This window comes from Lithobates pipiens, unplaced genomic scaffold (genome assembly GCF_037356315.1).
Source record: "Lithobates pipiens isolate NorthernLeopardFrog02 unplaced genomic scaffold, aLitPip1_a1.2 Scaffold_7, whole genome shotgun sequence".
NCBI lineage: Eukaryota > Metazoa > Chordata > Amphibia > Anura > Ranidae > Lithobates > Lithobates pipiens.
In genome coordinates, this window is record NW_027507892.1 from 787,548 (window position 1) to 804,377 (window position 16,830).

General features: G+C 45.6%; 1 protein-coding gene across 1 annotated transcript in view; it reads right to left on the reverse strand.

Annotated features, from left to right (window-relative positions):
• Positions 1 to 16,830, reverse strand: part of LOC143959292 (leucine-rich repeat serine/threonine-protein kinase 1-like) — a gene marked incomplete in the record, with an annotated part of 364,255 nt that overhangs the window by 227,747 nt on the left and 119,678 nt on the right. The window contains 1 exon segment of the mRNA XM_077467970.1: positions 15,523 to 15,702. Within this exon segment, the coding sequence (XP_077324096.1) occupies positions 15,523 to 15,702 (180 nt within the window).

Below are 16,830 nucleotides of genomic sequence, written 5' to 3' on the forward strand. Positions count from 1 at the left end.
TAAAGGTCTGAAGAATGGTAAAAGCCAGTGGCGTAACTAGAACCTTCGGGGCCCCGATGCAAGAAACCATGAAGGGCCCCCCTGACAGGGCCCTTTACTCCGAGTTTGGTGGCGGAACAACAGGACAACAGGACCCGGTTGCAAGTGGGTGGCTACATGTAAAGGAACCAATTTCTCCATTTGCCGCCGCTTCTCCACCTCTCCCTTCCACAGGCATTCAGCGGCTGCAAGAGGAAAATGGAGAGATGGGTTCCTCTATGTCGGTGTTTCTCAAGCTTTTTCCAGTCAGGGCACCCTTTAAGTACATCCCTAGGTGAATGGGGCTGCACTGCAACCACCCTGCAACTGTGTGCATTGCATGCAGTTGCAGCATAGTGATGATGCATTTAAGGCGTTGTAAACCCTCGTGTTTTTTCACCTTAATCCATTCTATGCATTAAGGTGAAAAAACACCTGGCAGTCACCGGAACCCCAGCCCCCACCTTTTTACTTACCTGAGCCCTGGAACTTCACCAGTTGGAGATGCACTCTTCCTTTGCCCGGGGTTCTCGGCTCCTGATTGGATAGATTGATAGCAGCTCAGCCATTGGCTCCCACCGCTGTTAATAAAATCCAATGAGGCGGGCGTCGGGGGGCGCCTGCAAGGTAACCCCCCCCCCAGGAGAGTGCTTCTCCTAGGGGGTTGTCTGATAAGAGGAGGAGCCACGAGAGCCACCGAGGGACCCCAGAATACAAGGTTCGGGGCCACTCTGTGCAAAACAAGCTGCACAGTGAAGGTAAGTATAACATGTTTGTTATTAAAAAAAAAAAAAAAAAAAAAAGCAAACCTTTACAATCACATTAAGGATTTAAAACAGGTGGTCAGGAGGCAACATATTGCCCCTTTACCAGCTGTCAAATGCCTCTGAAAAGCGATCTGAGCACAGATCGCTTTTCAGAGTAATAGCATTTTTTTGCTGCTACTTTGAACAAGCAAGAAAAAAAAACAGTTCTGATTGTACACATATGGGGTAGGGCTGGGGAAAAAAATCGATTTGAATCTTGAATTGAGTTGAGAGGTCAAATCGATTAAAATTTTCAGCAAATAGTTTTTTTTAGATATTTTTTTTTTTCACCAGGATCAGTGCTGACACCGCACCGGTCCTGAGGAGCTGCATGCAGGAGTTTTTAGGTGAGGCCGTGGCTTCGGCCTAGCCCACGAGGCCGGACCTGCAGACTAGTACGAAGCCATGGCCTCACCTAAAAACTCCTGCCCGCAGCTCCTCAGGACTGGCGCGGTGTCCATAAAAAAAAAAACTGGATTCGATTTGTGAATTGAGTTTTTTTTTTTTAAATGACAAAATTTTTTTTTTTTTTTGAAAATCGCCCAGCTCTAATATGGGAAGGGGGGGCAGGATTAAACGCAGATACATAAAATGTGCATACATACATCTAAACAGCGGTGGCTGGTGCTCAAAATTTTTGGGGGGCACAAAATTTTTTATAAACCAAATCATCAAATGCAGCCACTGTGCCGTCAAATGCAGCCACTGTACCCTCAAATGCAGCCACTGTGCAATCAATCGCTGCCACTGTGCCATCAATCGCTGCCACTGTGCCATCAATCGCTGCCACTGTGCCATCAATCGCTGCCACTGTGCCATCAATCGCTGCCACTGTGCCATCAATCGCTGCCACTGTGCCATCAATCGCTGCCACTGTGCCATCAATCGCTGCCACTGTGCCATCAATCGCTGCCACTGTGCCATCAACTGCAGCCATTGTGCCCATTTAACGCTGCCACTGTGCCCTCAAACACTGCCACTGTGCCATCAAACGCTATCACTGTGCCATCAAACGCTATCACTGTGCCATCAAACGCTATCACTGTGCTATCAATTGCAGTCACTGTGCCAAACGCTGCCACTGTGCCACACGCTGCCACTGTGCCCTCAAATGCTACAACTGTGCCATCAATCGCTGCCACTGTGCCATCAATCGCTGCCACTGTGCCATCAATCGCTGCCACTGTGCCATCAATCGCTGCCACTGTGCCATCAATCGCTGCCACTGTGCCATCAAAAGCTGTCACTGTGCCATCAAACATTGCCACTGTGCCATCAACTGCAGCCATTGTGCCCATTTAATGCTGCCACTGTGCCCTCAAACACTGCCACTGTGCCATCAAACGCTATCACTGTGCTATCAATTGCAGTCACTGTGCCAAACGCTGCCACTGTGCCACACGCTGCCACTGTGCCCTCAAATGCTACAACTGTGCCATCAATCGCTGCCACTGTGCCATCAATCGCTGCCACTGTGCCATCAATCGCTGCCACTGTGCCATCAAACGCTGCCACCGTGCCCATTTAACGCTGCCACCGTGCCCATTTAACGCTGCCACCGTGCCCATTTAACGCTGCCACCGTGCCCATTTAACGCTGCCACTGTGCCCATTTAACGCTGCCACCGTGCCCATTTAACGCTGCCACCGTGCCCTCAAATGCTGCCATTGTGCCATTAAAGGCTGCCATTGTGCCATTAAAGGCTGCCACTGTGCCATCAATTGCAGCCACTGTGCCATCAAAAGCTGTCACTGTGCCATCAAACATTGCCACTGTGCCATCAACTGCAGCCATTGTGCCCATTTAACGCTGCCACTGTGCCCTCAAACACTGCCACTGTGCCATCAAACGCTATCACTGTGCTATCAATTGCAGTCACTGTGCCAAACGCTGCCACTGTGCCACACGCTGCCACTGTGCCCTCAAATGCTACAACTGTGCCATCAATTGCAGCCACTGTGCCATTAAACACTGCCAGTGTGTCATCAAATGCTGCTAGTGTGCCCTTGAATGCCGCCAGTGTGCCCCCCCTGCCCGCTCGCCAGCTACACACATGCACATACACATACGCACACATGCGCACACATACACGCATACACACACACACACACACAAATACACACACATACACACACAAATGCACACACAAAGTCTTTTCAAAAACGGCAGTGCTTTATCTTACCTCTTCCTGCCGGGTACTGCACTGTAGGGGGAGACAAAGAGCACACACTGCTTTCACTTTAGTTACAAGCAGTGTGATGACTCCGAGCTCCCCACACAGTGCCGATTACACTTCGGCTGAAGATCGGGGAGCTCGATCTCAGCCGCCCGCTCCTTCAGATATACAGGGGGGCCCTCAAGGCCCCCCTGCAGCATGGGGCCCGGTCGCCTTGGCGATCTCAGCGACCCCTATAATTCCGCCACTGGTAAAAGCCCAGGCCCTGACGGATATTCCCCGCAATTTTATAAAAAATTTGCACACACCAACTCGCCCCGATTATGGCCAGGACATTCGAGGAAATAGACGACACACATCCCCTTTCACTCCATACTCTCCAAGCCCAGATAGTTGTAATACCCAAACCGGGGAAAGATCATGCACACTGTGGAAATTATAGGCCCATATCCCTACTGAACGTTGACCTCAAGCTTTACTCCAAAATTTTGGCAACACGCCTTGCTCCCCTGCTCCCCTCCATCATTCATAGTGACCAAGTGGGCTTTATCCCAGGCCGAGAGGCTAGGGATAACACCACTAAGACTCTACACCTTATCTCATATGACAAACTCCACAACATCCCTACTTGTCTCCTAGCTTGTGATGCCGAAAAGGCGTTCGATAGGGTGAACTGGACGTTTCTCCAGGCCTCCCTGCAGCAACTAGGCTTAGGCCCACGAATGCTTACTAAAATCATGGCTCTGTATACGAGCCCGTCTGCCAGGGTCTTAGCCAACGGGGAATCGTCGGTGGCTTTCCGGATCCAGAACGGCACCAGGCAAGGATGCCCGCTATCGCCACTCCTGTTCGCAATCACTGTTGAACATTTGGCTCAAGCCATCCGAAACAATAACTCTATCCATGGGATCAACACCCCCTCGGCTCCCCGTAAGCTGTCACTCTACGCAGATGATCTACTCTTATATGTCACTCAACCCCGAATTAGTCTCCCTGCCATACTGGAGGAGCTTGCCCGGTTTGGAGCTCATAGCAACTTCAAATTGAACCTGAACAAAACAGAAGCTTTAAATATATCACTACCACCGAAAGACCTAAACTTCATTCAAAAGCGATTCTCCTTTAAATGGCAACCGTGCTCGATCAAATATCTTGGGGCGGAGATTCCTACTGACGTTCATGACGTGTATGCCCTAAATTTTAGTCCACTACTGACTTCTATTAGACGCTCCCTCGAGGGTTGGCACAACCTTAAGCTCTCCTGGTGGGGGAGAATGAGTGTTATTAAAATGTATATCCTTCCAAGGGCATTGTACTTGTTTCAAACTCTTCCCATTCTCCTTCCGACGACTTTCTTCCTCGCATTACGTGCTTTGGTGGGCAAGTTCCTGTGGCAGCACCACCCTCCTAGACTTAAACACAAAGTTTTAAGTGCCCCCAAACTTAGGGGAGGTACAGGTCTCCCGGACTTCCAACTATACCACACATCTGCGGTATTTTCCCGACTCTTGGACTAGTTCCCGAGGCCACGTATTAAACCCTCCACCTTAATTGAACAGGACATGGCTACAGTAGATCTGCGAGCCTTGTTATGGGGGTATAACACCGAGTTTCGCACAATGCAAGGGATATCCCCTCTAACGAGGGCAGCCCTTACGTTGTGGTATACTAAAGCTACTCCTTACGCCTTGTCCACAGATCCCAGCCCGTTATCTCCCTTATTTGACAATTTGGCCCTCTCGACTCTCGCTGCCAAGATGCACTGCGGGATTTACACACGTGAAAACTGGCTGACAGCTAATCAGTTTGTCCATCCTACTACTGGACATTTCCATCCCCCTTCAGACCCACAGACTGCTATCCCGACAGACTGGCTGACTACAATTTCGCTAAACCAGCTTTGCAGAGACCTTCACCTCTCAGGTAGAACACACAGACCACTCACGTTATTTGAGGACCTCTGCAATCTAGCTCAAACCCCAAGACACACTTTTTAGTTAATTTACAAAGACATCCAAACTCGATTATGTGACGCTCTCGCCGCATACACGAGTAAATGGTCTAGAGACCTGAATATAGAGATCTCCCCAACACAGTGGTCTACCTCCTTTACCCTCACGCATCACTCATCCAGGTCAGGGTTTACCCAAGAGAAGAACTACAAATTGCTGTCGAGGTGGTACAGGGTTCCGGTCTCGGTACACAGGATGTTCCCATCAACCACAAATGTATGTTGGCGATGTCACGGAGCGCAGGGATCCTATATCCATATTTGGTGGGACTGTGACAAGGTTCGTCCATTTTGGGATAAGATATTTGAGATTTATAATGACGTATATCAGACTTCGTTACCTCCTTCGCCTTTGTCTGCTCTCCTATCCATCCTTCCTGGGACAATCCGGTCCCAGAAGGGTAGTCTTTTGAGATTCTTTCTTTCAGCAGCTCGCCATGTCATTTCCTTATACTGGAAGAAGGACTCCACCCCCCCTATTTCTAAGTGGGTGGATATCCTTAATGATATAATGCTCATGGAGGAATTGCAGGCGAAGGCGGACGATACTTATGATAGGTTCACCATGTTGTGGTCCATCTGGCGACACCATTCCCAGACGGAACTGTTTCTTATTAATCTTAAGATCTCCTAAGCAAACTTACCGCCAAGATTGGGCGGAGAGTGGTGACGTCGCAATGACCACAAGTGACACTGGAAGGTGGAACTTGGTTGATCCTGCCTCCGAGATGGGCATTTATGGTGTATCTTATACCAACAACAATGGTGCATATCCTGCACATACCCTTTCCGATAAATGCATTTGCTGTGCTCTCCCCCTTTCTCCCCCCCCCTTTTTTTTTTCTTTTTCTCCCACCTTTCTTGCTGTATTCACCGCCTCCCCCCTGTCTTCTTGTTCCTACCAATGTGCCTTATTTGATGTTATTGGTGACATAAATGATATAGTTACCTGTTTTCTTGTATATTATTTTACACTACCTGGCATATAATAAAAATATATTCAACCCTAAAAATCTCCATAGACGACGCTTTAGAAGCCGTTATTTTTTACCAGTTTAGAGTTACACAGGAAGTCTGGTGCATGAATTATTGCGTTGGCGGCGATACCTCACATGTGTGGTGCGATCGCTGTCTACGTATATGTGTACGGGACCAACGTGTGCATTTGCCTTTGCACGCGAGCATAGGGGGACTGGGGCGATTTAAATGTTTTCTTTATTTATTGGTGGGACACTGGTATACTAACAGATGTTTATGTGCACATTTACACTCTGACAGATGTTGATCGTCCACTGGCAGACACCGACAGATGGCGAGGTCACAAAAGAACACTATTGCACATGTTTTTTGCACTGGTACAGATGTTCATGGGCACATTGTGACAGATGTTTTGGGCACTGGTACAGATGTGATGGGACACTGACAATGTTTTGGGCACTGGGACAGATGTGATGGGACACTAACATTGTTTTGGGCACTGGTAAAGTTGTGATGGGACACTGAAAATGTTTTGGGCACTGGTACAGATATGATGGGACACTCACATATGTTTTTGTGCACTGGTACAGATGTTTTATGGGGACACTGACAGACGTTTATGGGGACAGGGATAGTGGTGCTTGGTGTACTGTGTGTGTGTGTGGGGGGGGGGGGGATCTGTGGCAGCTCTGTGTGTAAAATCAAAATCATCCTTAAACACAGAGCTGTCACAGAGCTTGCAGATTCCCCCGTACAGAGCTTTCAGCTCAGCAGGGAGAACTGTCACAGAGACACATGTCTCTGTTTACACTGTGAAGGCTGTGATTGCACAGGGCTGTCATGTGATTGGGAGTGCCCAATCACAGCGCCCCTATCCTGATCCCGTCTTGGCTGTATCCTGCGATTACAGCCATCATAGGATTGTGGTGGCTCTCGTTCTGAGGGACGTTCCTGTACACCCACTCGGAATGACGAAAGGCCCATCCGACCCTTTATGTACAGTGGCCGGATGGAAGGAGGTTAATGTCCACCCCTGCTACAGTGTGTACTTAATGTCCACTCTAACATCATCAGTGGTCAGTTTGGAAGAGACCCCTTTTATTGGTGGTTAGTGAAAAATGGTCTTCTTGCATTGGTGGTCAGTAAAGGTGGGAGATCAATCCACCATTGCTCAATGCTCAAGGAACACTTGCAACCTCAGAAGGAACCCCAGGATTAGAGGAAACCCTGGATGAGAAACCCTGTACTAGAGTGTTCAGCCATTCACTTCTTCCATTAAAAAATGCATTAAATGAAAGATAAAGTCTGGCACTCCACTGCAGGACTGCACAGAAGACTTTGTTGAAAACAGTTAAATAGCCATCACTGCAATCTTCTTACGCATTTCTACCCATAAGGGCCTTAATCATAGAGCTACAGTGCCTTGCGAAAGTATTTGGCCCCCTTGAACTTTTCAACCTTTTGCCATATTTCAGGCTTCAAACATAAAGATATAAAATTTTTATTTTTTGTGAAGAATCACTAACAAGTGGGACACAATTGTGAAGTGGAACGAAATCTATTGGATATTTTAAACTTTTTTAGCAAATAAAAAACTGAAAAGTGGTGCGTGCAAAATTATTCGGCCCCTCTACTTTCAGTGCAGCAAACTCACTCCAGAAGTTCAGCGAGGATCTCTGAATGATCCAATGTTGTCCTAAATGACTGATGGTGATAAATAGAATCCACCTGTGTGTAATCAAGTCTCTGTATAAATGCACCTGCTCTGTGATAGTCTCAGGGTTCTGTTGAAAGCGCAGAGAGCATCATGAAGACCAAGGAACACACCAGGCAGGTCCGTAATACTGTTGTGGAGAAGTTTAAAGCCGGATTTGGATACAAAAAGATTTCCCAAGCTTTAAACATCCCAAGGAGCACTGTGCAAGCGATCATTTTGAAATGGAAGGAGTATCAGACCACTGCAAATCTACCAAGACCTGGCCGTCCCTCTAAACTTTCAGCTCAGACAAGCAGAAGACTGATCAGAGATGCAGCCAAGAGGCCCATGATCACTCTGGATGAACTGCAGAGAACTACAGCTGAGGTGGGAGAGTCTGTCCATAGGACAACAATCAGTCGTACACTGCACAAATCTGCCCTTTATGGAAGAGTGGCAAGAAGAAAGCCATTTCTCAACGATATCCATAAAAAGTCTCGTCTAAAGTTTGCCACAAGCCACCTGGGAGACACACCAAACATGTGGAAGAAGGTGCTCTGGTCAGATGAAACCAAAATCCAACTTTTTGCCCACAATGCAAAACGATATGTTTGGCGTGAAAGCAACACAGCTCATCGCCCTCAACACACCATCCCCACTGTCACACATGGTGGTGGCAGCATCATGGTTTGGGCCTGCTTTTTTTCAGCAGGGACAGGGAAGATGGTTAAAATTGAGGGGAAGATGGATGCAGCCAAATACAGGACCATTCTGGATGAAGTCTGCAGACCTGTTGGAGTCTGCAAAAGACCTGAAACTGGGACGGAGATTTATCTTCCAACAAGACAATGATCGCAAACATACAGCAAAATCTACAAAGGAATGGTTCACAAATAAACGTATCCAGGTGTTAGAATGGCCAAGTCAAAGTCCAGACCTGAATCCAAATCGAGAATCTGTGGAAAGAGCTCTGAAAACTGCTGTTCACAAACGCTCTCCATCCAACCTCACTGAGCTTGAGCTGTTTTGCAAGGAAGAATGGGCAAGAATTTCAGTCTCTCGATGTGAAAAACTGATAAAGACATACCCCAAGCGACTTGCAGCTGTAATCGCAGCAAAAGGTGGCTCTACAAAGTATTAACGCAAGGGGGGCGAATAATTTTGCACGCCCCACTTTTCATTTTTTTATTAGTTAAAAAAGTTTCAAAAATGCAATAGATTTCGTTCCACTTCACAATTGTGTCCCACTTGTTGGTGATTCTTCACAAAAAATAAAAATTTTATATCTTTATGTTTGAAGCCTGAAATGTGGCAAAAGGTTGAAAAGTTCAAGGGGGCCGAATACTTTCGCAAGGCACTGTATGATTAAGGCCCCTATGGGTAAAAACACATAAGCAGACTGCACAGATGGATGTTTTACCATTTACAAAAAAGTCTACTGTACAGTCCCACGATGAAGTGCCAGCTTTTATTTTTCATCAGCAGATTGGTGCATTGCAGAGACATGCAGTACCATCCAGTGCACTGCAGAAAAATGCAGCATGTTTGTGCTGCACCCCACTGCACATCACACCAGCATTGTGAAAAGAGCTGGGGGTGTAGGAAACAAATGTTGCATAAATGCGTCACATATCAATGACATCACGAATGCTATATGATTAAGGTGATATTAAAGGCCTTTTTTTTTTTTTTTTTCAAAATAACAAACATATTTACCTGATCTCTGTAATGGTTTTGCACAGAGCAACCCCGATCCTCCTCTTCTCGGGCCCCCCGCCGGTGCTCCTGGCCCCTCCCTCCTTCCGAGTGCCCCCAGAGCAAGCAGCCTGCAATAGGGGTTACAAGCAGGCTCGCACCCAAGCTGTGGCTCTGTGTGTTCATTCACACACAGAGCCATGGCTCGGCCCTCTCTCCTAATTGGCTCAGTGGCTGTGATTGACAGCAATGGGAGCCAATGAGGAGGCAGAGTCCCCAGAGACCGGAGACACTCATGCACATTGTTGGGTCAAAATAGGGCTAAGGTAAAAATTAGGGGGGCATGTGAATGCATGAAGGTAAAAAAAAAAAAACATTGAAAACTATTTTACTGAATAAAAACATATACTGTACTTACTCTTGTTACTTTTATTGGCTTAGTGGTGCTCACCTCATCTAAAGTCCCAGGGCGAATTTCCCTTTTTTTTGTTGCAAAAAAAAAAACCTTGAGCCTTTAGAACCACTTTAAATCCTTATCTTTGGTGAAAAGTGTTGGAGAGGGTGGATGACAGGCGGAAGTTGTGATGTGGAATTGTGTGATTAACCACTTCCCTCCCGCTGGCTGTCAAATGACGGCTGGGTGGCGCGGCTTTTGTTCTGGGTGGATGTCATATGACGGCCCTCCAGAACGACTGCTCTCGTGCGCCCTTGGGGGCACGCACCGCGGTGATCGGTGGTGTGGTGTGTCAGTCTGACACACGGGTACACTGATCTTGGTATAGAGCCTCTGACGGAGGCTCTTTACCATGTGATCAGCCCTGTCCAATCACAGGCTATCACGATGTAAACAGGAAGAGCCATTGACAGACACGAGTAGAGGAGAGCCGATCGGCTGCTCTCCTGACAGGGGGGTCTGTGCTGATTGTTTATCACCGCAGCCCCCCCTCGGATGCCCACCCAGGACCACCAGGATGCTGCCAGGGATTGCCCCCACACTGGACCACCAGGTATGCCCTCCTAAACCACCAGGGAAATGCCAATCAGTGCCCAAGCACCTGCCAATCAGTGCCCAGGCAGCTGCCAGTGCCCATCCCCAAGGCCTGCCAGTGCCATCAGTGGTGCCTATCAATGGCACCTATCAGTGGAGCATATAAGTGTCCATTATCAGTGCCCAGTAGTGCTGCCTATCAATGCCACCCATAAGTACCCATCAGTGCATCCTTTCTGTACCCAGTGTCGACTATCTGTGTCCACCAGTGCTAACCATGAGTGCCCATCAGTGCTGCATATCAGTGCCTCCCATTAGTGTCGCCTACTAGTGCCCACCATCAGTGCCACCTCATCGGTGCCGCCTTAGTGCCCGTCAGTGCCGCCTTATCAATGTCCATCAGTGAAGGAGAAAACTTACTTATTTACAAAATGTTATAGCAGAAACAAAAGAAAAAAAAAAATTTCCCCAAAATTTTAGGTCTTTTTTTATTTATTTAGCAAAAAATAAAAAAACCGCAGGAGGTGGGCAAATACCACCAAGAGAAAGCTCTATTTGTGGGAACAAAATGATAAAAATTCTGTTTGGGTACAGTGTAGGATGGTCTCGCAATTGTCATTTAAACAGCGACAGCGCTGAGAGCTGAAAATTGGCCTGCCCTGTATTGAAGCAGTTAAAACAGTTGTAGCATTTCTGACGTCATCAGCGTGCGGCCCGTTTATGACCCCCAGCTTGCAGAGAGTCGATGGGCTCTTGAGTAGGCTCCCGATGGCATCCAAGGGATCAAAGAGGAAAGAGCCTATCTAGAGAGGTGTGGTTTACTGCTGGATTTACATAAAAAACAATTGTTTGTGTGAATGAGCCCTAAACGTTATAGATTTTCAGTATGTACAGTGTGACGCAATAATAGCTCACGCCGCTCGCTGTGAAGCCGCTGCCTGAATGCAATCCACACACACACATTCTTCATACACAGCAATGACTGAACACGTAGCAGCAGCAGAAGTCTCCTACAGATGTTAAAACTTCTTTATTGCAGATCCCAAACAGTATAAACATAAGCGCTCACATGTCTGCAGCATATCTGGTCTTAGTCCTCCTGGTATCACAATGACTAAGGCCAGATATGGTGGAAGGTCACAGGTGGCTGTGTTCTATTCTCTTTAGTCTGCAATAAAATAGTGTTTTAAAGTGATTGTATAGTCTTTTTTACAACATTTACCTACAGGTAAGCCTATAAGTCTTACCTGTAGGTAAAAAAAATATCTCCTAAACCTGTACGGTTTAGGAGATATTCCCCCCACAATGCGCCACTGACTGCAGCGGCGCATGCGCACAGGTGATCCTCGGCTGAAAGTCCGGCAGACGCCGGACCCTGCCGGAAAGAAATCTTCCGTGCGCAAACACGCGGGAGTGACGATATCGCAGCTCCGGTCACTCACAGCGCCGAAGCCACGATACCCAGAAGACACGCCGAGGGAACATGTCAGCTCCCTCGGCGTGGATCGGGTGAGATGTCGGGGCCTCGTTCCAAGGTAAGTATTTCATAATGAGCTAGTATGCGGTGAATACTAGCTCATTATGCCTTTTTCCTTGCAGGTCAGAAAAAAAAAAAAACCTCAGCGGGTTTACTACCACTTTAAGCATTACCAAAGACATCCGATGTGCTGATCATTAAAAGTAGTTGTAAACCCTTCCAGATACCCAGTGAAGTGACTGGCCTCAGGTGATACACAGAGACGAGACAAATAAGTTGTACCTGTTTATCTGTAGTTTTCTTCTCACTACCGTTCAAAGTGCAAAGCTTACAAAGCCTGCCTGAGATGTCAAAAAACAGAATGAAGAGCTGAAATTACGCTCTGCAGAACTCAGTGAGGAGAGCTCTGAAAGCCGATTGGAAAGAAAGGGAAGGGAAGGGTCGCCTAATCTGACCACCTGCATAGTTGTAACTATATTTCAGTCATTAGTTTACAAGGTACAGTTAGTAATGTAAAATAGCATCCACCTAGAAGACAGCTTTACAGTGTCTTGAAAAAGTATTTATACCACTTAAAATTCTACACATTTTATCATGTTACAAAGAAAACGTAAATGTATTTTATTGGGATTTTATGTGATAGACCAACACAAAGTGGCACATAATTGTGAAGTGGAAGGAAAATGATAAATGGTTTTCAATATTTTTTATAATTAAATATGTGAAAAGTGTGGGGGGCATTTGTATTCAGCCCCCTTTATTCTGATACCCTTAACTAAAATCCAGTGGAACCAATTGCCTTCAGAAGTCATCTAATTAGAATATGGGGTCCCCACCTGTGTGTTATTTAATCTCAGTATATATACAGCTGTTCTGTGAAGTCCTCAGAAGTTTGTTAGAGAACCTAAATGAACAAACAACATCACGAAGGCCAAGGAACACACCAGACAGGTCAAGGATAAAGGTGTAGAGAAGTTTAAAGCAGGGTTAGGTTAATGAAAATAATCCCAAGCTTTGAACATCTCACAGAGCTCTGTTCAATCCATCATCCAAAAATGGAAAGAGTATGGCGCAACTGCAACCCTACCAAGACATGGCCGTCCACCTAAACTGACTGGGGAGCATTCATCAGAGAAGCAGCCAAGAGGTCCATGGTAACTCTGGAGGAGCTGCAGAGATCCACAGCTCAGGGGGGAGAATTTGTCCACAGGACAACTATAAGTCGTGCTCTCCACAAATCTGACCTTTATGGAAGAGTGATAAAAAGAGACATTGGTGAAAGAAATTCATAAGAAGTCCTGTTTGCAGTTTGTGAGAAGCCATGTGGGGGACACAACAAACATGTGGAAGAAGGTGCTCTGGTCAGATGAGACCAAAATGTAAACTTTTGGCCTAAAAGCAAAACACGATGTGTGGCGGAAAACTAGCACTGCACATCATCCTGAACACACCATCACCACTGTGAAACATGGTGGTGGCAGCATTATGTTGTGGGGATCCTTTTCTTCAGCAGGTACAGGGAAGCTGGTCAGAGTTAATGGGAAGATGGATGGAGCCAAATACAGGACAATCTTAGAAGAAAACCTGTTAAGAGTCTGCAAAAGACTTGAGACTGGGGAGGAGGTTCACCTTCCAGCAGGACAACGGCCCGAAACATACAGCCAGAGCTACAATGTAATGGTTTAGATCAAAGCATATTCATGTGTTAGAATGGCCCAGTCACAGTCCAGACCTAAATCCAACTGAGAATCTGTGGCAAGACATAAATTGCTGGTCACAGACGCTCTCCATCCAATCTGACAGAGCTTGAGATATTTTGCAAAGAAGAATGGGCAAAAATGTCCCTCTTTAGATGTGCAAAGCTGGTAGAGACATCCCCAAAAAGACTTGCAGGTGTAATTGCAGTGAAAGGCGGTTCTACAAAGTATTGACTCCGGGGGGCGCCATACAAATGTACCCCACACTTTTCACATATTTATTTGTAAAACAATGTTGAAAACCATTTATCATTTTCCTTCCACTTCACAATTATGTACCACTTTATGTTGGTCTATCACATAAAATAAAAATGTACGTTTTTGGTTGTAACATGACAAAATGGTGAAAATTTAAAAAGGGGTATGAATACTTTTTCAAGGCACTGTAAGAAAATTCACATATCATTGCTACCGAACAGTTTACCACACTTGCATACTAAATGCTGACTAGGAGTATTGTGCTAAACCATTATAGGCAATGGTAAAGTTCAGGTATCTGAGGTGAGGGGCAATCACTAAACTTACAGGAAGTGGTTTGATTTGGTTTCATTTAGTATGCAGCCATAATAGGATAGTCTAATACACTGACACCACACAGTGCAGGTAACTGAAGTAGGCTGTTGAGCACATAACAATGCATCTTATTAGTAAAGCAAAAGCAGAAATCTTTGGTCAATGAGGAAAAAAAACGTATTAAAAAAATGTGCATATGGCAGAATGTACCGAGCGTTTGATGCGCAGTCACGGAAACTCAGGAATGAGCACAAGTCCAGAGGTAATGAACATTGTCTCAGGGTTGGTGGTCAGTCGCAAGGCGCCTGTGATTAGTAGGAGGAGGAATAGTGCCCCAACATTGGTGTCAGTGGGAGGAATAGTGCCCCATCATTGGTGTCAGTGGGAGGAATGGTACCCATCATTGGTGTCAGTGGGAGGAATGGTGCCCCATCACTGGTGTCAGTGGGAGGAATAGTGCCCCATCATTGATGTTAGTGGGAGGAATAGTGCTCCATCACTGGCGTCAGTGGGAGGAATAGTGCCCCATTACTGGTGTCAGTGGGAGGAATAGTGCCCCATCACTGGTGTCAGTGGGAGGAATGGTATCCATCATTGGTGTCAGTGGGAGGAATAGTGCCCCATCATTGATGTTAGTGGGAGGAATGGTACCCATCATTGGTATCAGTGGGGGGAATGGTGCCCCATCACTGGTGTCAGTGGGAGGAATAATGCCCCATCACTGGTGTCAGTGGGAGGAATAGTGCCCCATCACTGGTGTCAGTGGGAGGAATGGTGCCCCATCATTGATGTTAGTGGGAGGAATGGTACCCATCATTGGTGTCAGTTGGAGGAAATATTGGTGTCAGTGGGAGAAACAGTACCCCATCATTAGTGTCAGTGGTAGGAATTATGTCCCACTATTGATGTCAGGAAGGGCCGGGTAATCAAAGGGCAGCATTCGGCCCTCAGGCCATAAATTTGGAGACCGCGGTCTTAAATAAATGAACAAATGTATTAGAAACGACAATGTTTGAATGAAATTCTACAGGCCAACTTTACATTTAGGTTAGAATGATGCCAGATGCCTTAATGTTCTGCTAACACAGAGGGACATTTACATATATTATACACACACCATCCTGTATCTTTTGCTTCACGTACATACAGTATATATGAAGCAAAGCATACAGTAACGTGCAAAGGGGAGAATGCAAATTACATGGACATGCAAAAAATAAATAAAGAATGAACAAAAGATTTTACTTGGGTTACACTGCACTTTAAATATACTGTAAAGACAAAGTGGCTGGGGAAAGGAGATAGAAAGCTCAATAACTGGATTGCTTTTGTTGCCAGCAATCAGATGTACAGTATATAAGTATATATATATATATATTGCATAATAGAATCAAATACACTCAGTACCTGCCATAATGGAGGCATAGAGAGGCAGCTTGCGTAGGACTGGGAACTCATTATTCCTCATGGCGTAGCAGTCGGGGTCGGCGCGATACGTCAGAATCAAAAGCTTCACCAAAGAAAGGTGTCCCTGTTCACAACATGTGACCAGCAGCCAGTTCAGAAGAGGCTTGTGACTACATGCATCTGAAGGGTTGGAAAAAGACAAAAATATATAAATGTACATTTTTTTTAAATGCAAATGGTTTAATTTATATATATAATATAAGAGAATTGGTGAAATTACTGCGCTAAACCAAAATAGTGTTAAAAAAAGAAAGCAGCGAACACTCAAAGTCTAAATGAAATATAAACATATAGTGTAGCAAGAACTGGTGATCACAGGTATGAATAATAAAAGTATAAAAAGCAACATGGGGAGCAAGCATATCAAGCCTGACGTGTTTCGTCCTAAAAGGACTTCAACTGGGGCAGATTACCAGTACTTGTACTCATTTACCCTTGATGTACTGCAATTTTTTAAATAACTTCCGTTTTTTTTTTTTACCTACAGCATATGGAGTTCCTCCATTTTTTCTTATTTTTATCCCGGTCCGATTAAGTCCGATTGAGTCCATTTTATATACATCAACAACCTCCACACAGTTCCCTCACAGTATGGAAGTTTCATACCGCAGTGGAGAGTCACAAGGATCCAGGATCTTCGGCTGGACCATCACAGATGAGGAGTGGAACCACCCTGTTTGGAGTGATCGTTTTCCTGCCAATCCCAACCCTGTGGCACTTGGCCCACATAAGCTCAATTGACCCACTACCGTTCGGTAAGTGGATCCACCATATCTGGTAAGAGTGCCCATCTTTATCCTTCTGATAGAGGATTTTTTTCAAATCCACAAATGCATGGCCATTTGCATACTGTTTGTGCTGTTCTCAATTAATTATTTAATCCAACTATAGTGAACATTGGACTCTTTATCAGTTCACTCATTTTTCAACGTTTTATATATTGGATATCACAGCTCATCGTTTTTCCTTCTAGTGCTACACAATATGTTTTATTATATTATATATATATATATATATCTGATGGTATAGAGGCATATTCTGTAAACTGATAACTAGAGAAGATCATTTTATTCAAAACTCCCTCTGAATGAAAAAAAATTATTTTCAGTAAAAATAGTGACATAAAAAAATAATAAATGGCCAGAAAAGAAATGCAGACAGTAAAAATTGCAGAGTTCCTTTGCATCAGAGGCCAGCAGAGTGCTCCTTTATATTTGTGGTCAGTAGAAAGACTCCATTTTAAATTGG